The sequence below is a fragment of the Phodopus roborovskii genome, unplaced genomic scaffold, assembly GCF_943737965.1.
Source record: "Phodopus roborovskii unplaced genomic scaffold, PHOROB, whole genome shotgun sequence".
Taxonomy (NCBI): domain Eukaryota; kingdom Metazoa; phylum Chordata; class Mammalia; order Rodentia; family Cricetidae; genus Phodopus; species Phodopus roborovskii.
Window position 1 is genome coordinate 79,490,262 of NW_026126418.1, and position 21,955 is coordinate 79,512,216.

The 21,955-nt window shown below is 42.7% G+C and overlaps 1 protein-coding gene across 1 annotated transcript in view; it reads left to right on the forward strand.

Annotated features, from left to right (window-relative positions):
* The window catches only part of LOC127221948 (sodium- and chloride-dependent transporter XTRP3A-like), a gene marked incomplete at its 3' end in the record, with an annotated part of 43,846 nt that overhangs the window by 14,577 nt on the left and 7,314 nt on the right, over positions 1-21,955 (forward strand). Inside the window, 7 exon segments of the mRNA XM_051183886.1 lie at positions 5,147-5,220; positions 5,222-5,372; positions 8,250-8,369; positions 9,238-9,470; positions 10,442-10,515; positions 10,518-10,600; positions 20,670-20,781. Of these exon segments, the coding sequence (XP_051039843.1) occupies positions 5,147-5,220; positions 5,222-5,372; positions 8,250-8,369; positions 9,238-9,470; positions 10,442-10,515; positions 10,518-10,600; positions 20,670-20,781 (847 nt within the window).

Below are 21,955 nucleotides of genomic sequence, written 5' to 3' on the forward strand. Positions count from 1 at the left end.
GTCGATTTTAGAGAAGGTTCCATGTGGAGCAGAGAAGAAGGTATATTCTTTTGTGTTTGGATGGAATGTTCTATAGATGTCTGTTAGCCCCAGTTGAGACATAACTTCTGTTAATTCTTTTGTTTCTTTGTTGAGTTTCTGATTTGTGGTCCTGTCTAGTGTTGAGAGTGGTGTATTGAAGTCTCCCACTATAAGTGTGTGAGGTTTTATATGAGCTTTGAGTTTTAGTAGTGTTTGTTTTACGAATGTGGGTGACTTTGTATTAGGGGCATAGATGTTCAGAATTGAGACTTTGTGTTGATGGATTTCTCCTGAGATGAATATGAAATGACCGTCTTCATCTCTTTTGACTAGTTTTGGTTTGAAGTCTAACTTGTTTGATATTAGGATAGCTACGCCTGCTTGCTTCTTATTTCCATTTGATTGGAAAATCTTTTCCCAACCCTTTACCCTGAGGTAATGTCTATCTTTGGAGCTAAGATGTGTTTCTTGTATGCAGCAGAAGGATGGATTCTGTCTTCGTATCCATTCTGTTAGCCTGTGTCTTTTTATAGGTGAGTTAAGACCATTAATGTTGAGGGTGAGTAAGGTCCATTGATTGTTGATGCTTGTTTGATTTAGGTTTGTTGTTGGCAGTGGTATTGTGAATATATTTGTTCTGCTTCACCCTAGGTTTCTGGTGTAGTTGGATTATCTGTTTCCTACATTTTTGTGGGCGTAGTTACCTTCCTTGGGTTGGAATTTTCCTTCCAATACTTTCTGTAGGGCTGGATTTGTAGATACATATTGGGAAAATATCTGGTTTTGTTATTGAATATCTTGTTCTCTCCATCTATATTGACTGAGAGTTTTGCTGGATATAGTAGCCTAGGCTGGCATCCGTGTTCTCTTAATACTTTTAGAACATCTATCCAGGACCTTCTGGCCTTGAGGGTTTCCATGGAGAAGTCAGGTGTAATTTTGATAGGTCTGCCTTTATATGTTACCTGTCATTTTTCCTTCGCTGCTCTTAATATTCTTTCTTTATTCTGTATGCTAGGTGTTTTGATTATTATATGTCGAGGGGTCTTTTTTCTTTGGTCCAGCCTATTTGGGGTTTGGTATGCTTCTTGTACTTTCATGGGCATGTCCTTCTTCAGATTTGGAAAGTTTTCCTCGATGATTTTGTTGAATATGTTTTCAGCACCTTTGAGCTGGGCTTCCTCACCTTCCTCTATGCCTATTATTCTTAGGTTTGGCCTTTTCATGGTGTCCCACATTTCCTGGATGTTTTGTGTTAAGGATTTGTTGGATTTATGGTTTTCTTTCGTCGATGAAACTATTTCTTCTAGTTTATCTTCTGCGCCTGAGATTCTCTCTTCCATCTCTTGAATTCTATTGGTTATGCTTGTGTCCGTGGTTTCCGATTTTTTGCCCAGCTTTTCAATTTCCAGCTTTCCTTCCATTTGTGTTGCCTTTATTTTCTCAATTTCGGTTTTCAAGTCTTGAACCGTTTCCTTCACCTGGTTAATTGTTTTTTCTTGGCTTTCTGTACTTTCCTTAAGGAATTTGTTCATTTCTTCCACTTTTTTGTTTGTTTTTTCCTCCATTTCTTTAAGGGATTTTCTCATATCTTCTTTGAGGGCCTGTATCATTTTTATGATGGTGATTTTTAAGTCGTACCCTTTTGCTTCCTCTGCTTTGTTGTTGTGTTCCATTCTAGTTGGTGTAGATTCCCTAGATTCTGGTGGTGTCATGTTTGTCTTTCTGTTGTTAGGTGTTCTCTTGTATTGCCTTCTTCCCATAGTTTCTTCCAGTAGGTGTTGGTGGTGTCTCTTCCCTCTCTCTATGGTCCTTCCCCGATGGGCTTATGCGGATCAAAGATTCAATATCTGTAGCTCTGTGTGGTCCAAGCTCTCTAGGAGGTTTCTCCGCAGATAGGGATCCAGGGATGGGGTCAAGGATGAGGATCCAGAAGAAGATGCCAGCAGGTACTCACAGTGGTCCTCTGGCCAATAGCTCTGGCCAATAGCTCTGGCCAATGACTGGCAGACGAGGACGAGGGCTGAGCTTGAACTTGAGAAGGTTTTGCAGGGTGGTGGGATCTCACTGGAAACTGGCGCTCTCCAGCTGAGACCTCGTTCTTTGGCAGGAGCCCGGATTTGGGGGTCAAGGATCTTGCCCGCAGGAACTCCGAGTGGACCTGCAGAGATAGTCGGATCTCTGGGAGGGGCCCGGGACTCCAGCACAGGACTGGAGGCGGGGTCAGAGACCAAGCCGGTGGAAATTACAGGTGGTCCCGAGTGGATAGTCAGGTCTCCTTTGTTCGGAGTTGCTCCGAGAGGTCTCCGAAGTAGGGTGGACTGTTGGCTCCACCCTCTGTCCCAGTGCTCAACCAGAGCGGCAGGACCATAGGTGGGGTAGGGCACAGGGTGGGGGGGGGTAGGCTGGAGGTTGGGATGGGTGGGGGTGTATCAGAGCTCCAAGGGTGCTCTCAATGGGGACCGGAGACAGGAGCAGCAGGATCAGGGGCCAATCCAGGGAGTTCAGGCGGGGGGGGGGGAAAGAGGTTGAAGGGGACAGGCAGCCCCAATTGGGCCCAGACTCACCTCTGGCCAATAGCTGGCAGAAGAGGAAGAGGGCTGGGCTGGAACTTGAGTAGGTTTTGCAGGGTAGTGGGATCTCACTGGAAACTGGCACTCTCCAGCTGAGACCTCGTTCTTTGGCAGGGGCCCGGATTTTGGGACTCATTTCTTATATGCAATTTTCTCTCTGAAATCCTAATTTTCTCACATACTTTTTAATGCTTATTGTTGTCTTTCCCTAATGCATACCTTAAAACTTGAAAATTTTACTTTAATATTGATGTGTAACTTTTCCACAAAGAATAATTACGATTCCTAACAGCAGTCTTTACACTCTCCAGAAAGAAGATGGGGCCCCACATCATCGTTTCCACTTGACTCAACCTGATGCAGCTAAACTACAAACATCACCCTAAAACTGGTTTGAGACTGTTTTGCTCAAGACAACTCATGACTAGCTAAGCTGTAATGGTGCCCTTTTTGATTACACCCTGGCCAGAGTTTCAGATACAACTACAGTCAAGAATTTTCTGCCACACAGTGACTAGCTACATATGTTACAGCCAGTTCTGTTGAGAAATTTGGTTGCTAAAAATTTTCTTCCTACAGGATCCATTGGAGCAATCATCGTCCCATTTCAGCAGGAAGTAACCTTAAGATAACCCTGTCCCCTTTCCCTATCCTTGGAATTTGGGATAATAGTCATCGTCTTTGGATTGGTTTTAGTTATTTAGGGTTGGGTATGGAAGGTGATGCTTACACTCAGGTTTATCTTTTAGACAGTAATAGGGAATGGTTGGGAAAGGCATGGTTTAGATGGGATATAGGTAGATTGGCCTATTTTCTTGTGAATTTGAGTAAGAATGAGATAGTATTTTACAGCTTACATTGTTATGTATTCTTATATGTGGTAAGCTATGTAAAATTAAGTTTATATTTTGTTATATTGTGTGAAATCGTTCCACTTACGATGTTTTATGCACATTATTTTTTACCATATTCTATGTATGTATACTTTTCTTGTATTCAAGACATTTGTATATTGATACAATTTGGGATATTTATCTTGCTGCCCTTTATAGTTCTACCTCTTGTCTTGACATTTCTACTCTACCTCTATTTTAGGGATTTATATGTATGTATATGTATATAGTTATATTGTTTAAGTATTTGTTCCTGCTTTACTCAGGGAAGTTTTAATCAGTTTTTTTTTTTAGCTAAGTTCCTGAGTATTACAGATTATCTTCACTCATGTTTTCTGTACCTATGAGATTAGTCAGATATAGATGCTTAATCTTCAATCACTTCATAGACATGCAGAACATGGAATTTAAATGTTTTAATATTAGTACTCCATTGACATGAGGCACTGTTGCTCCTGACAGCACCGTGCACTTTCCCGAATATATGTTGGACACTGTTGTTGCTCCTGCTGGAGTTTATTCTCGCCTCAGCTAATGGCCTGTTGGGCAAAGAATTGCCCCCACCTTGACCACTGATTTGGACATGCAGTCCTATGTGCTTGCAGGAGACAAATATAGAAGACTGCTTGACCTTGCCAAGTCAGGGTAAGACAGCCATTCTACCTCCCTGCTGTTGTTGTGGTCTGTCAAATTCTCTTGGCCTTAGCCAAAACTGGGTGTACCAACATTGCTGTGAGACCTAGGGTGACTGTTCAGGTGGCTTGCTGTTTCTGTCCTTGCTGCACCTTTTGGAAGTTGTCCATCCGCACTTCCTGTCTACTCTAGTATCGTTATTTTCCTTCTCAGGTCTTGATGAGGTTGAAGATTAAACTATCACAACTATTATTCTCTCTTCCTAGTTAGATATATTAGGTACTAGACTTACGTTTTCCAGCTTAGGACAACTCTATTGTAAACTCCATTATGCCTTCACCCTAGGACTAGATATGTAGGTCATTTTGTTCTCGATTTTCCTTTTCTTAGAGCACACTTGTTATTCACTGTTTTGTATATAGTTTTGTATTAAGCCAAAATCTTTTCTTTAGACTAAAAGGGGAATTGTAGTGAGATAGTCCTTCTGTGGCACTGCCCACGCCCATTGGGGGTGGAGCCATGGTCGGAAGTGACCTGTGGAAGGAAGTTGGAGGGAGAGACAGGAAAAGCTCTTGCTGGCATGACTCGGACAGGAGAGCATCGGGTTGAATTTCCTGGTGTTCATCTGTCTAGGTTGTAAGTTATTTCTCCCTGAATAAACATCTATTTGGCCTATTTGTTTATCCTGATCCTTATTAAACCACGATAGGTGCCCATGAAGAGTTACAGATAGGGAGCCATCCTATGGGTAATGGGACTCTAACCTGGGGAAAAACAGCCAGTACCCTTAACTAGTGAGCCATCTCTCTAGCCCTACAACTGGTTTTGAACAGGGTAGCTACAAGGATCTGGAAAGTCTAGGCCAGGAAGCCTCTGATCCACTGTACTTTGTTGTTTTACACAAGCCAGGCTAGCCCATATTTACAGGACAATGTGTGAAGCCTCCTGTCAAAGCCACTTCCTATCATCCCACCAAGCCCTTGACCTTCCCCTTGACTCTCTGTTGATTCTCACTTCATTCCAAAGGATCCTCTGCCGTGGTCTGTCTGCCAGCTGAATGGTAACAGCACAGGCTACAACAAGGAGTATGAAAAGGTTTCTTGACACAGTCCCAGAGTACAGGAAAACACTCAACATCTCACCATCCATCCAGGAGAATGGAGGAGTGCAGTGGGAGCCAGCACTATGCCTCATCCTGGCCTGGCTGATGGTGTATCTGTTCATCCTGAGGGGCACTGAGTCGACCGGCAAGGTGTGCTAGGGAGTGTGATGGGACTGAATCTGGTCCATGCTAGGAGCTGTCTCTTGCCATCCAGAGTAGAGGCTCAGTGGGTCAGTGGGTCAGAAGGCATGGATGGTGTTATTGGCATGTCCCTGTACTAGTTGACAGTGGAGGATGTCAGAAGTGATTAAAGTGAATCTGAAATGACACTGAATCTGAAATGGCACTGAATCTGAAATGACACTGAATCTGAAATGACATGCCCCAGCCAGCTCTCACACTCACCTGTACCAGGGCATTTTATGGAGATCTTCAAACACCCTACTATTCAGTCCTTCCCCCTCAAATGCCAGAGCTATTATTCTGTGGAGGGAACCTCAACAGCAGACTAGCCAGCCTCTGGTGACTTTATTGTGTAGTTAGATTTGGGGTCCCATTTCAAAGTGCTTTCAGGAAATCAATACTACCCAGAACTGTTGGGTTCTCCCTTGTTTTTTTTTTTTTTTTTTTTTTTTTTTTTTTGGTTTTTTTTTTTTTTGTTTTTTTGTTTTGTTGTGTGGTATGGGGTTTTAGTTTTTGTTTGGATTTTATTTTTAAAGTGTCTCCTTATGTACTTCAGGCTGGCTTGAAACTGGCTGAACAGCCCAAGTTGGCCTCAAACTCACAGTGATCCTCCTGACTCAGCCTTCTGAGTGTGGGATTTTAGGCCACAGATATGCCAAAATACCCAGCATAGGCCTTTTATTTGCCTAAGCTCTTTCTTTCTGTTGAAATGCTCACGTTTCCATTCATCCTAGAGCTGTAGTATCTGCTGTATTTCCATCACCCGTACCTGTTTTAAGCTGGGGTGAATGCTCCATACTCAGCTACTAGGCAAAGCAAATCCATAGTTGATCACGGTGTCTTATTCTTGTAACAACCCCTCAGAGTAGATATATGAGGTCGCTCCCAAAAGGCTTAGATAGGCAAAGTAGTCTTCCCAAAATCACAGCCAGGGACAGCAGACTCAGGACATAGTCCAGATTTACTCCAAGCTCTTCCCATCCTATTGGTGACATGCAGCATGAATGATCTCTTCACATCTTTTGTGACTTAGTCATTTACAATTTTCTTCTTCTGAGAATCCCATGAGACCCCTAGATCTCACTCTCCTGATCACCTGACTGCCTTCTCCAGCACTGACATGTTTGTTTGGTTTTGTTCTTTCATGAGGCATCAAGTTTAGAACGAACTATGTCATTGAGATATTGCATGACAACCCCAATGTTGTGCCTGGCATGACATTTCACATTGGTTTCTAAGTCCCCATAATGGCCAGCACTTTGCCTCACAGCTGAGCAGAAGAATCAGGGTGTTCTTTCTCAGCTGAGCTCAGACCTTGCAGCATCTGCTCTGTCCCAACCTAGACCAAGCATGATCCAAAAGATCTAAGGGCGATGTCTGTACCCTTGACTATTAAAGCAGTCCTTTCCTCTCCATGCCTCTTATAGTTGTGAAAATAAGTAGAGTCTGGACATGATGCCATATTAATCCTCACCATCTATTTTCTCTGCTGATACTATGACCCTCACCCTGACGGAAATGCCCCAGGGTTCCATGTATGGGGAAAGAAAGATGCTGCCTTTTCCTTTTTGTTTGAAATCTCTTTTATTCTCCTCGGAAGTTTTACTTACTTCTCAGAGTTATTTCTCCTGATAGGTTAAGCTAAAACTAGATCACATGTCCAGCCATCCTTCCCACAAGAAAAAGAAGGAATCCACTTTTTGAGGACTCTAGAAAGCCCATAAGAAACATGGCCCACTGGCAGGGTAGGGGGGAAGTCCAGAGCTTTCCCTGAATGTCTTCAAAGTGCCCAGTGTTATGGACTGGGATCAGCCCTCCCCCATGCCCCTGAATTTCTTTCACCTGGTTTGACATATTAGATATTTGGGTATATTTACTAGCCCCCTAAATGTGTAAGAAGCCATGGTAAACATATACTCCACATTCTGCTCAGTGTCCTTCTGACAGTCTTAGAAGTTCATGAAATATGGTGCCATGCCAAGGAAGAAATGGAAGACTGAGATTAATTCAAGCATATCAAGACATGGGTCACTAGCTGTGTTTCTCAGAGGTGGACCCAACCTAAAAGAAGATTGATAAAACAAAACCAACCTTGTGAAAAGTTTTGTTTCATTTTGTTTTTGTCTATGAATCTAGGCATACATAGGAAGTGAGTTACACAAAATTTCCCACCCATGCTAGGCAGACGTGCATCTGAAAGCCCTTACTTTCAGGCTTTTAGAAGTCAGGGTGACCCCGAGTCTGAGATTCCCCTGCCAAAGAGACTAAGAACACATCCTTAAATTGTGATGCATGTTAACAGGGGAAGAAGATTGGCTTAACCAAGTAGCCTTTTTTTTTTTTTTGAAGAATGCACAAAATCCCTTCAGTACATTTGTTGCATTTATTGTGGGGACTTTGCCTTGTGCACTGCTTTCTACATATGGACATTCCTAACCAGGCTTCCCTTGGATCCCATCCTGAAAACCCAGTTCTGCCCCACAAGACACTAATTTCCCTTCGGAGATAACATAGACCCTGTAAGTGATTAGTCTTTCTGATTTTCTTGGGCCCTCAGAAAGCTGAGTCAAATCTGGCTGAAAAACAAACAAACAAACAAACAAAAAACCCCCCAAAAAACAAAAAAAACGTGTTGTGTGGGCTCTTCCAGTCTTTCAGCCTTTCTTAGAGAAACAGGGGCTGGGGGAGTGTGGAAAAGAGAAACTGGGTACCTGTTGCCTCTCACAGCTACTCACAGCTCTTAGCAGCTGTGGATGGAGCCTAAAAGCCAAAGAGGTAAGGTGTTTGTGGGAGTGGCTGTCCCCATCTCTCCAGCAGTCTTATTCTGTTCCTGGATGCCCACAGGTGGTCTACTTCACCGCATCTATGCCCTACTGTGTACTGATCATCTACCTGGTCCATGGCCTCACACTCCACAGAGCCACCAATGGCCTGATGTACATGTTCACACCCAAGATATGGGCTGCAAGGGAAGGGGACTGTCCCTTTCTGATACCTGGGAGGAAAGGGAAAGGGGGTAAGATCTGTAATAATCAGAGCTGGTGTGAGCCCATGACTGGCCAAAGACTATAGAATATCCCGGAAGTTAAATTCTCTGTACCCTGTCCTGCAGCCCTCACTACCACTGATGACTAGTGCCTGTGCCTTCCTTCTGGTCTTCCTGCTCCAGTTCTCACCTAAAGTCCAGTCCAGACTCCTCACTGAGCTAGGGACCATGGGCATCTCTCCAGTCATCTCCTTTATCTGCTCCCATATTTTCTTAGACCCTTTCCCTCTAGGGAATGCTATGGTCCCCTCCTTAATGTTTTCTTTCCAGTCACCCTAGCCAGTGTTCTTCAGTCTAGATGTTATTGCATTTAGAGTAGGGCACATTCTTTGCTTAACAAATGGCTGGAATCAGATGACTGTATCCTTTCAAAACGGACACTCATTTTGCATAAGCCTAAAGTGTCAGTACTGGAGTAACCTCAAACTTGACTCCACATCCACCTAAGTTTCTGTGTGTTAAGACCAGTGTTGTAGCGGGCTGGTGATTTAGAGGTTTTATGTGTTTTGGACTATTAGACCAGGCAATACTCAATTGCACTCTCCATGGGTAGGGTGCTATAGAGGGTATGAGAGGAAGATTGCTGAGTAGTTTACCTGCCAGGAAATACACTGGAGACATTCTGAGACAGGGACCTAGACTCCAGCCCCAAGTCATTCTGACTACCTGTGAGTTGGAAGTAATTTCTTCCCCATCTCTGAGCCTCCATCTCCTGGGAGGGCAGAGTTTGGGATTAGAGCTCAGGATTCCTCAGCCCTATCCCTACTGACATTCTAGATGAAACAGCTAGCCAACCCCAAGGCCTGGATCAATGTAGCCATGCAGATCTTCTTCTCACTGGGCTTGGGGTTTGGCAGCCTGATTGCCTTTGCCAGCTACAATGACTCCTCCAACAACTGCCAGAAGCATGCCATCATTGTGTCCATCATCAACAGCTCCACCTCCCTATTTGCCAGCATCGCTACCTTCTCCATCTATGGCTTCAAGGCCACCTTCAACTATGAAAACTGCTTAAACAAGTGAGTCTAAGCTGTCCCTCAGAACCTTGGACCCCAAGTGGGAAGGCAAGGCTCCAAAGCCCTGAGCTGGAAGGGAGACTGGGAAAGACTGGGTTCCCAGAGGTCAAGGAGTAGACTAAAGACACCAGTATTGAGGTCTGCAATGTGAAGGTCAGTTCTCTTTCTTTGACTTGCTAATTGCTGCCTTCTACCAGCACTAGAAACTGAGGGTCCAGAAAGTGAAGGCCTGCCTTGCAGGGAACGGGATGTTTACAGTAGGCATTGCACTTAGCAGAAAGGGGCGTTCAGGAAAAAACACAAACAAAACCAAACAACAACAACAACAAAAACACACCAGTGTCTTCATCTCAAGTGTAAGCAAGGCCTCTCTAGCCGAATCTACTGTCTTTGGCTTCCCTCAAAACAGATGCTAATATGTCCAGTCACTTACATGAGTAGCCATCTCTAAACTAGGACTTAAATTAATGGAAATCATTATACATGTGGATCATTTAATTCGTACTGTGATATAAAATTAAACTTAATAGTTCTAGGCCAAATGTAGTGGTGCATGTCTTTAATCTCACCAATCTGGAGGTGGAGGCAAGTGAATCTCTTAAGTTTGAGACTAGCCTGGTCTACACAACAAATTCCAAGACAGCCGAGGTTGCATAGTAAGGCCCTATCTGAAAATAAGTAAATATGCTTAAGTGATTCTAAGTGGTTGGTCATGGTATTAGTCACATTCTTGTGTTGTCACCACCAAAGGGTACAAATCTGGTTATGAAGTATTGAATACTTCCAGCATCCTACCCAATCTCACTGGAGGCCACTTATCCAGATGTGAGGTAGCCTGTTGGGAGGGAGTTTCTGTCCTCATCTCTTCTGCACTGGGCAGGAGGGAAGAGGAAAGAGGCTGCCTGCCTTCCTCCCAGGCTTTAGAGCCAATGGCCTTTTAGTGGTAAATGTTAAGATGATGGTCTGCTCTGCAGGGTGATTCTGCTGCTGACAAATTCTTTTGACCTAGAAGATGGCTTTCTGACAGCCAGCAACCTGGAGGAGGTGAAGGACTGGCATCCACCTACCCAAGCAAGTACAGTAAAGTGTTCCCACACATGAGAAACTGCAGCTTGGAGTCAGAGCTGAACATGGTAAGAGGCCTGGAAAGTGTGGGCACTGCCTCTCTCCACACGGTCCATGAAGACAGGGAACTGGATTGTTTCCCCTGCAACAGTGTCGAGAGACTGGACTCCTGCTCTCTCCTACCTGCTACTAGGAATTCTTTTCATTTCCCTGTCTCTTTTTGAAATTTCCAAAACTTGAGAAAAGCAAAGCACAAGGTAACACACTGTCTTACTTAGGGTTACTTAGAGGAGGAGAGGGTTTATTTGGCTTACACTCTCATGTTGCTGTTCATCACTGAAGGAAGTCAGGACAGAAATTCGAACAGGGTAGAAACCTGCAGGCAGGTGCTGATGCAGAGACCATGGACGGATGCTGCTTACGGTTTGCTCAACCTGCTTTATTTATAGAGCCCAGCACCACCAACCTAGGCATGGTACCACCCACAATGGACAGTGCCCTCTCCCAGCAACCATTCATTAAGAAAATGCTTTACAGACAGATCTTATGGAAGCATTTCTCAGCTGAGGTTCCCTCCTCCCAAGTTGACATAAAACTATCCAGCACACAAACACCAATACTTCCATTTCTCAAATTAACACTATAAACCTTTTTGTTACATAAAATGTAGATTTTTATATAGGACAAACAAAATTTTTTAAAGGACACACAATTAAAGGTCCCTGAAATTAATAGCAAGTTTTCCCTACTCATTGTAGAAAAATCCCTTACATTTTTGTGCCCATGATACATTGTTTTTAAATTTTATTTATTAACATAATATCTGTGCGTGCTTATGAAGGGCCTGATGATTTGATACAAGTATGAAACGCATAGCAGCTAGACAAATGCCACTAGCATTTCCTTCTCCTCATACATGAATTATTTTTTTTTTACTCTTCTAGTTATTTTTATGTATCATGGATTCTTGTAGATTAGAGTTGCCTACAGTGCTGGGCACAGAAGCAGCGATTTCTGCTTCTAATCGCTGTATTTTGGTGACTCTTGTCTAACCTTTGTCTTCACTGCCTTTCCCATCTTCTTGGAGGTTCATTTATCACTTTCTACAAATGAGTGCAAAAATGCATTATTTGTCTATGTCTGATTTGTTTTATTTACCATGATGCCTGCACTTCTCTCTACCTTTACACATGACAAGATTTCATTCTTTTTATGGATAAGTAGTATTCCTTTGTTGATACATATCACATGATTTCTATGTGTTCACTCTTCCATGGATGGTTTTATATCCTAGATTATTTTTAAAGGAATATCACAGTAAAAGTGAGAGTGCTGCTATATGGCTTTTAAGATCCCTTTGCAATAATATCTAATTGTGGTTTTTATTTGTATTCCCTTGAAGATTAATGATGCTGACTTTTTGTTCATATATTTGCTGGTTATTTGTGTCTTAAATTTTTAGATATATTTATTTTATTTGACACATATGAGTATTTTGCTTGCATGCGTATGTGTATGCCACATGTACAGCTGGTGCTCGCAGGGGTAAGAAGAGGGCTATGGCAGTGGTTATGAGTTGTTGCGCAGGTGCTGGAAACTGAACCCAGGTCCTCTGCAGGAGCAGCAGGTGCTCTTTCAGCCAGACCTGAAGTCCCCTCGTGTCTTTTTAAAGAAATGTCTATGTAGCCCATTTATTTGCCCATTTTTAAGGTGGACTCTTTGCTCTCCAGTTGTTTGAGCTCTAAATAAATAGAATTAAGGGAATGAGAGGTATTGGCAATAAAAGTGTGAAAATGCTAATGAAAGATGTCAGGAAAGGAAAGGTAATCTATGGAGCAGAAGATGCCCTAGTTAATTTTCTGTTCCTGTGAAGAGACACTATGTATTATGTACTCTGTACTCTGTACTATGTACTCTGTACTATGCTTATCAAAAAAAGCATTTAATTGAGGCTTTGCTTACAATTTCTATGAGTCTATGATCGTGGCCGGAAGCGTGGCAGCAGGCAGGCAGGATTAGATTATATCTAATCCACAGGCAAGAGGCAGAGGGAGGGGAAGGGTGAATGGCGAAGGAGGAAGTGGTAGGAGATGGAGGAAGAAAGAGAGAGAATGGGTTCAGCCTGGGCTCCCTCAGTGACATACACACTCCCTTCAACAAGGCCACCTCTCCAACCCTTCTAAAACAGTTCTACCAACTGTGAACCAAGGGCTCAAATATATGAGCCTGTGGAGATCATTCTCATTCAAACTATCACAGAGTTGTTATTGTTATTGTTATTATTATTACTAATTATTATTAAAGTGTACATACTACCCAAGACAGTTTACAGATTCAGTTCAATCCTTACCAATAATAATGTTCATAGAATCAGAAAAAAATCTTAAAATCTACATGACACTATTGAATAAAAGAACAAAACTGAAGTCATGTTAATACCTGATTTTAAGGCTGTCTACAAAATGCCTGGTATTGGCTTGAGAAAAGACAAGGAGACAAGTAGAACATTAGTAGAGAACCTGGAAAACCACATATTTCTGTCAAAGACACCAAGAGAATACATTGGAAAGCCATCATATCAATAACTAGATGTGCTAGATCCACATCTGACATGCTGTACAAAAGTCCAAAAGTCTAAGGGGAAACACTTGAAGACACAGGTTTGTGTGTACCTATGTTTTGGGATAAGATCCCAAAACTTGCAACAAAGTAAAAACCTTTAGGATTACATGAAAGAAAGAACTTTCTGTGCAATAAAAGAAATAGTCAATAGCATGAAGAAAATATTTAGGAACTCACACACACATTCACAGAGTAAGGGGGAGACTTAAATAAATAATATTGTTTTGTTAGCAGTTGTACTAAGTAATGACATTGTTTAAATAGTAAATACATAAAAAACAAATTTAATCATGGCATTTTAATACATAAGTATCATTGCTCCTTATTCTTATTCACCCTCTCTATCCTCCCTCTTTACCCCTTCTTTCTGGTATACTTTAGAGGAAAAGTATATGTTGGAGGTGTAAGAATAGAGGAATTACTATAAAAATACAAAAGGAAAAGTCATAAAATGCTGCTCAAGTAAGATGATTGTGGTTGATACATTGTTTATGAACTAATGAAGCAATGAAGATCAGAGAAGCAAAGCATCCAGGCTACCAGAGAGCTCTGTCCTGTACCATAACAAGCTGGAAACTAATTTCCAAGACTAAATACTTAATGCCCTGCTCCTATCTTATATATTAGTGCTGGGGATTAAAGCTGTGAGCTCTATTTCTCTTTTAGACTGATTCACTTCTCGTGTAGACCTGGATGGCCTTGTAAATCTAACATTAAGTATTTTTGACTTTTATATTTTCTTACTCTCTGTTGTTGACTGTGACCTTCTCTTGTGGCTCACTCGTTAGTTGTAACAGGATTTTCTTTAAACTCTGTAGGGATATGGAAGAGTGTTGTCTCCCCCTCTATCTTTTTCCTGGGTATTGGGTTTTGATTTAGGAACATGCTTTCTCTTATTCACCTAACTCTGTCAGCTAATTTCCTTTGTGAATGTCTTTGCATATTTTCTGTTACATTGCTATTATAAATAGTGTCTTTCTCCTTATTTCTACCATTGTTTATGTTGGTTGCAGAAGAAACATAAACATTTTTGTATGTTAGTCTTGTACCTTGAAATCTTGATGCATTTCCTAATGAATTCTCACAACTACAGATTGCTTCTGTTTTCTCTATAAACTATCCTATAACCTGCGGATATGATTTTGCACATTTCTTTTCAGTGTCTGTATTTCAGCCCTTTTTATTGTTGTTTCACTATTATTATTGATTTTATTGGAGTCTCAAGCACAATTTTCCTGTACTTTGAACACAGTGAAATTCCAAGTGTTAGGTAAACACTCTGACTAGTTCTTAGATTTACTATAAAGACTTTCTCAGACTGCTTTTAGAGAATACTTTCAAGGCCAGGATAAAGGTTCCATGGCCTTCGCTTATTGGTGAGGTTAGGGAGTAGTTGGTTTGGTTTTTTTTTTTTTTTTTTTTGTTTTTTGTTTTGTTTTGTTTTCTGGGTTTACCATTCTAAATCAGTTCACGGAGAGATACAACACTTTCCTCCTGTTGCTTGTTGTTGTAGTTAGGGTTATAATTGCTATGACGAAAGGCATGGCTCAAAGCAAGTTGGGGAGGAAAGGGTTTATTTGGCTTACACCTCCATTAGGAACTCAATGTAGATTCCTGTAGCTAAGAACTGATGTAGAGGCCACGGAGGGGTGCTGCTTACTGGCTCATGTTCAGCCTACGTTCTTATAGAACTCAGCACCACCAGCCACAATGGGCCGCTCCCCTCCCCATCACTAATTAAGAAAATGCCCTGCAGCTTATGGAAGCATCTTCTCAGTTGTGGTCCCCTCCGTTCAGATAACTCTAGTTTGTGTTAAGTTGACATAAAACTAACCAGCACTATTGTAGAGCTCTGAGCCCTGCCTACAGGATTTATAGCCTGACCCTCCATTCCTGCATAACTCAGACACCAAGACGCTGACACCCAGGCTTCCAGATCTAGATCCCAGTTGGGCATCTATGGTGCCTGTTCTAAGCTTTGGCATCCATTCAGTTCCCTTCTTTTGGTTCTGACACTTAGTTTTTCCTCGCTTGTTTTTGAGATTGGCTTTATGTCCAAGATGTTATAATTACTGATTTTATTTTATTTTTTTTAGAATTACTTTCTTTCCCCTGCTTCTGCCATTCTCTCTCTCTCTTATTTCCTTTCCTTTCTACTATATATTCTCTACTGTTTGAAATTTGAACTTTCTTATCTCCTTCCTGAAATCTCTTAATTAATATTTAACTTAACACAGCTTAATGTTAGAGAGTATTTATGACTTCCCTTTCAAACAGTGTAAGAATTTTAGATCACTTTCTCCTGTCTTTCCTGTCTTTGCTTTTTTAAAGACAGAAGAATGATATTATAATCCTGATCTTCCCACCTCTGCCTCCTGAGTGCTGGGATGACGGGTGTGTGCCAGACCTGGTTCCCCTCTTCCATTTTAAACATTATTGTCATGCAATTCAGGCCATTTGAGCCTATAACTTTCTAAATACCCAAACATAGGATGCACAAGGTCCTGAGATCAGTCCCTGGCCCCAGGGATGGGGACACACACACACACAATTTTATTTGTAAATACACTTTCTTGCATTCCAGCTATCTTTGGGAGAGAGGAGCCTGCTTTAAAATACCTTCCTGTGGGGCTAAAGAGATGGTTCAGCAGTTAGAAAAGCTTGGTGTTCTTCCAGAAGACCGGAGTTTAGTTCTCAACACTCACATCAAGTAGTTCAAAGTCACCTCCAGAGAATCTGATGTTTCCTTCTGACCTTGTGGGCACCTGCACAGACATGGTACACAAACACACATGTACATGTACATATACATATAACTAAATAAATCTTCTTTTAAAATATTGTCCTATAAGGCAAGTTTGTTTGTTTGTCTGGGGGGGGGGAGAAGGATGTGTGCTCAAGACAGAGTTTCTCTGCATAACAGCCCTGGCTGTCCTAAAACTTGTTTTGTAGACCAGGCTAGCCTCGAACTCACAGAGATCTGCCTGCCTCTGCCTTCTGAGTTCTGGGATTAAAGATGTGAGCCATCATCACTGACAGGGCAAGTTTTAAGGACTGTAAACTTTGTTAGATTTTTGCTTCCATATAAACATCTATATTTGTTTTCTCTCTTTCATTCTTTTTTCCTTATTTTTATTTGTTTGTTTGCTTCTTTTTGATGCAGGGTTTCTCGGGGTAGCCTAGACTCTCCTGGAACTCCCTCTGTAGACCAGGCTGGCCTCAAACTCAGAGATCCGCCTTCCTCTGCCTCCTGATTGCTGGGATTAAAGGCATGTTCTATCACTGCCTGGCAATATATAACAGTCTTTTAAAACATTGTTTTATGTGTATTTTGTCTATATGAACCATGTGTATTCCCAGTGCCCATAGAAGTCAGAAAATGCTGTCAGATCTCTGGAACCAGAGTTAGCCACTGTGTAAGCCACTGTGGGCACTGGGAATTGAACCCAGGTCCTTTGGCAGAGCAGCCAATGAATGCTCTTAACCACCAAGACACTTCTTCAGCCCCTGGCCCATTTCTTAAAGAACTTGTCCCAAGGGTAGGTTTTTTTTTTTTTTTTGCTAAAAGTTATTTTCTCCCAACACTTGGATAACATTTGCCTTATAATTCTGGTTTCAATCCTTGCTGCTGAATTTTTCTTTTATTATTTTGTTTTAAATTAATTATGTGTGTGTGTGTGTGTGTGTGTGTATGTGTGCGTGTGGGTGCATGTGTGCATGTGTGGAGGTCAGGGGACAACTTTGTGGAGTCAATTCTCTCCTACCTTTACATGGGTTCTACAGGTTGAACATAAGTTCAGGCCTGCACTGCAAAAACCTCTACCAGCTGAACTGTCTTGTCTGCCTCTCTTTTATTTGTGTAAGTGAGCAGTCCTTTGTCTGACTTCACTAAATATGTCCCTTTGTCTTTGGCATCTTTAGTGAATTTAGTATGGGTGGGTTTTTATTACCTCATCCAGGCCTGAACCTAAACACTATTAAACCTGCTGGATTTATGAATCCATGATTTCTTCTCGGTTTTGGCAAGTTAATACATACTATGTCTTAACTGTCACCTCTGCTTATGTCTTTTCTCCTTGAAGATCTTCATTTAGATTTATGTTAATCTTTCCCCTCCTATTCCACATGTCTTATAACTTTTTGATTGCATATTACACTCTCATGTCGTCATTTCTTTGGATTTCCTTCTATGTTGTTAAAAGGGAATATGAGGTGGTTTAATGAGAATGTCCCCATAGACTCACATGTTTAAATACTTGTTCCCCAGCTGGTAGAACTGTTTAGGAAGGATTAAGAGGTGTGGCCTTGTTGAAAGAGGTGTGCCACTGGGCGTGGTTAGCTCTCTCTGCTTCCTACTTGAGAATAAGGATGCCCCAGCATCATGACTGCCTGCCTGCCTGCCTGCTGCCTGCTGCCTGCCTGCTGCCTGCCTGCTGCCTGCCTGCTGCCTGCCTGCTGCCTGCTGCCTGCCTGCCTGTCTGCCTGCTGCCTGCCTGCCTGCCTTCCTGCTGCCTGCCTGCCTGTCTGCCTGCTGCCTGCCTGCCTTCCTGCTGCCTGTCTGTCTGCCTGCCTGCTGCCTACTGCCTGCCTGTCTGCCTGCCTGCCTTCCTGCTGCCTGCCTGCCTGCCTGCCTGTCTGCTGCCTGCCTGCCTGCCTGCCTTCCTGCTGCCTGCCTGCCTGCCTGCTGCCTACTGCCTGCCTGTCTGCCTGCTGCCTGCCTGTCTGCCTGCTGCCTGCCTGCTGCCTGCTGCCTGCCTGCCTGTCTGCCTGCTGCTATGCTTTCCCCATGATGATCATGGATTCTAACCTTCTGCAGCCATAAGCCCCAAATTAAACACTTTCTTTTTCATAAGTTGCCTTGGTCATAGTGTTTTGTCATGACAACAGGAAAGTAAGGAAGACAAAAGTTGGTACTAAGGGGTGGGGTATTGCTGTGACAGGAGGCTGGCCATGCTGCTTTTGGAAGGAATATGGAAAACCTGGGGAAATTAGATTAGGAAAGCTGTTGACTGCTGTAAGCAGGGCTGAATGGACATCCTAGCAAGAGCTTGGAGACAATAGTGCTAAGATCATTGAGGGTTGTGGATGCTCAGCTCGAGAAACTTCAGAGGGCAACAATATTACTGACAGTGTTAGAAACCATTCTTGTGGTGCTTGGGAAAAAAATGAGGATGCTTTCTGCCTGAGGGCAATTTGAAATTAGTTGGACTAATTTTATAGGCAGAGGAGATTTCAAAACAGCCTAATATTAACTCTGTTGCATGGTTATTAGTAATCACTTTCATGTGGAGCTACAATAAAAAATAATAAGCAGAGCAAAAAGAAACACAAAATGTACAGTTTGAGGAGGGGAAAAAGCACCAAGGAATTTGATGTCTGTACTGAAAGAGACAAGGAGAGGCCTGGTGTGAAACAAAATAAAGGGAGTGTTGTCTTTGGGTCAAGACCCCACCCAGCAAACCCTAAAACTTGTAAAAAGGAAATGCCTAAGGGATTTTGTATTTGTAAAAAGCTGCAATGGGGGAAAATGTTATGCAAATATAATTTAAGAAGGGGAACAGGCTCCAACCCAAATGGCTGAACTTGGCAGCATTGGCCAGGTCATTTTGGCTTTAGATCCCTGAATGATACAGGAGTACAGGAGTTGGGGAATCTTCCTCTGCAGTTAAGAAAAGCCTCTGAAGTGAGGTGTTTGGCATGGGAATCCCTTCAAGGAAACCCAGAGAAGCTATATGTGAATTTATGAAAATGAAGCCTGGATTGCGTTGGAGACCTCAAGATGTTGGAGATGTCAAAATCATAGGAAATACTTACCAAGAAGCTTGGGACCAAATCAAGAGAGAAAGACACATGTTGTAGCCAGCAGAACTTGAAGGGAAGAGCCATCTAAGCCCATTGGCAGCAGATTGGAGCTATAGGATTTGGAGTTTGCCCTCCTGGATTTCCATCTTGCCTATTAGCAACAGATTAGAGCTACAGGATTTGCCCCGCTGGATTTCTGTCATGCCTTGGTCCAGTATTTTCTCACTATATTCCCATTCTTCCCTTTTGAAATGGTAATATATATTCTATGCCGTTTTACATTGAAGTATATAATTTACTTTTTGATTTTACAAGGAGTTATAATTAAAAGTTGCCTTGGGTCTCAGAAGAAACTTAAAACAGTGGTCACACTATGAAAGACTGTGGGGACTATTAGAGTTGGATGTAAGTCATTTCACATTATGATATGGCCAGCACCCAGATGGTGGTTCACAGACATCCAGAACCCCAGTTCCAAGTATGTATATGCCTTATGTATATATATACATATATATGTGTATATGTAAAATATGCACATAAAATAAAATCAAATCTTTCTTTTTTTTTAAAGGACAAGAATTGCAACACCATCAAAAACAAACAAACAAACAATAACTCGCAAGGTCTTGCCACCAGTGCTAAGGAGTTTGGACTCTCTCATACAGGGAAACTAGAAACTCTTATGATTAATTAACAGTGAACTCACCAGGATGAGCAAATGATTGAAAATTGTATAACCTTAATTTGCAGGGTAAGACTATAGATCCCTGGGTAGAGCTATCCCTGCTTTCTCTCCTTCTTCCAGAGTTCTGGTGATTCGGCTTGATTATGTTCTTTATTGTGTTTCTGATAAGCACGGTGAAGTTCCTGCCCACAGACAGTCATCCATTAGCCAGAATTGCATCCTGGAAACACTCAGGTGGGGCTAAGCCTGACTGAGTCGCCTGCACTGGGAATCTGGACACCCCAGAGAACTGAGATCCATCCCCTTTGTTGAGATGATTTTTAAATACAGTTATAACCGAGGTCTGAGTGATGTGTAAATTTTAAATCAGACACAACGCTCAAAACTCAGGATTTATGATTGCTTGTCAGTTGTGCTCCAGAGGCTACCTGTGTCATTGTACATGCAAGGTTGGAGGGAACCCAAAATAATAGTGTCCCGATGCACGTATTGGTAGCTCAGGATGAGCCATTGTGGGACCGTTTATACTATAGAAATTGACAAGCACATAGATCGGAGTTTTTCTGCAGTTTCCAGTTCACCATCAGCCTCCGGCAGACACAATCATATCTTCATGAGATATTTTGCAGTAACCCTTAATAGTAGTAGTTTGAGGAGCCCAGAAATCCTGGAGTTTGAGAGACATGACACAGAGAAAAGAATGTGACCAACGGTCAGTGGGAGGGTGTGAGGGTGTGAACTGGCCACCCCTGAGGTTAAGGCAGGGGGATGCACAAACCGACCAGGGAAGACCCACACCAGGGCCTGACAGGGCAGAAAGCTGAACAGCAGGAAACACAAGGGCCTGGAATCCAGAAGAGAGCATAGGAGTTGGCCCATTCTACACTGAGGGTTGTCTCAGAAGATGGAATTAACCTCGGCACATGTGGTCTCCCTGCCAGAGGATGAGGGACTGCAGCCCAAGGGCAGCCCTGAATGCCCTGACCAGCACCCAGGAAGACTGGGCCCAGCCTGGGGTTGTGGAGTAGGTGCGACCAAAGTGGGACAACCCCCTGCAGTTCTTGCTTACCTGCTTCTCCTATGCCTTGGGCCTGGGCACTGTGTGGCCCTTCCCCTACCTGTGCCAGATGAATGGCGGAGGTGAGTGCAGTGAGCAGGGACAGCAGTGTCTGAGTAGCTGAGGGCTTCACATCTCAAACTCTCACCTTCCTGGAATCTGCATGAATTATAGGACTGTTGGATGTCACCTCCAAAGAGCTGGCCCACAACAACCCAGCAAAGAAGGAAGATTGGGCTTTGCTTTCACAGACATTGCTTTTGTGTTGTCTAAAAAAAAAAAAAAAAAAAAAAAAAAGCTTTGCCTAACTTGAAGTCATAAAAGCTTTCTGTTCCTCCTCTAAGTTCTTAAGCTCTGGGTTGTGCATATGGAGCTGTGATCTACTTCCTTTATTCCTTACTTTTTTGTATGTGTGTGTGTGTAAAAATGTGGTACCAACTAAGACTCATTATATTATGTTGTTGTATTGTTGTTTTCATGACGAAAAGATTGCAGAGCTCTTTTGCTTGGAATACTTTGAGGAAGTGATGAAAGGTTGCTAGGCAGAGCTGAGAAGGCGCCCACACTCCCACCTTGGTACGAGCAGGCAGGCTGTCACAGAGACAAGTTGATGTGGGCCATACCAGATCTGCTGTAGTTGCTACTTGGTACTTTGAGTTAAAATTAGACTATCTTATGACCTTTGTGTGATAGAGCATAACTCCAAACAGCTGCGGGGAACATGGCTATGGCTCCTGCTCCCAGGTGTCTCTAAGAATAAACCACACAGGCCTCGGCCTCCTTCAACATCAAGCTGAAAGTAAAACCCCAGTGTTTAAAGAGCAGGATTCCCCTCTGCAAAGCAGGCTTGGAGATGACTGTTTCCTGTTCCTGGAAGGTGTTGTGAAGAGAAATGGTAGGAAGGTGGTGGTGGTGTGGTGTGTGCGTGCACGGGATGGGGACGTCTAAACAGTACCAATAAGGGAAAAGGGAAGATCCCAGGTACCCTATCAAATACTCATGGGAGTGAAGGCTGACAGCCTTAGGCCCACCCCCATTCCAAAGAATGAAGCTATTACTTTCCCTTTCCCTGCACATGTTACATTTCTGGGCATCTCCCATCTGTAATTTGAGAAGACCTCCTGAGCTGTTCTATCACATAGGCATCAGAAACCATTCACTGTTGTGGGGTCAGGAAAACAAGAAGGGATTAAGACCTTGCAGGCCAATCTGAAAAAACAAAATCACAGTCACAGAGTTACATAACTTGGAGTTGTC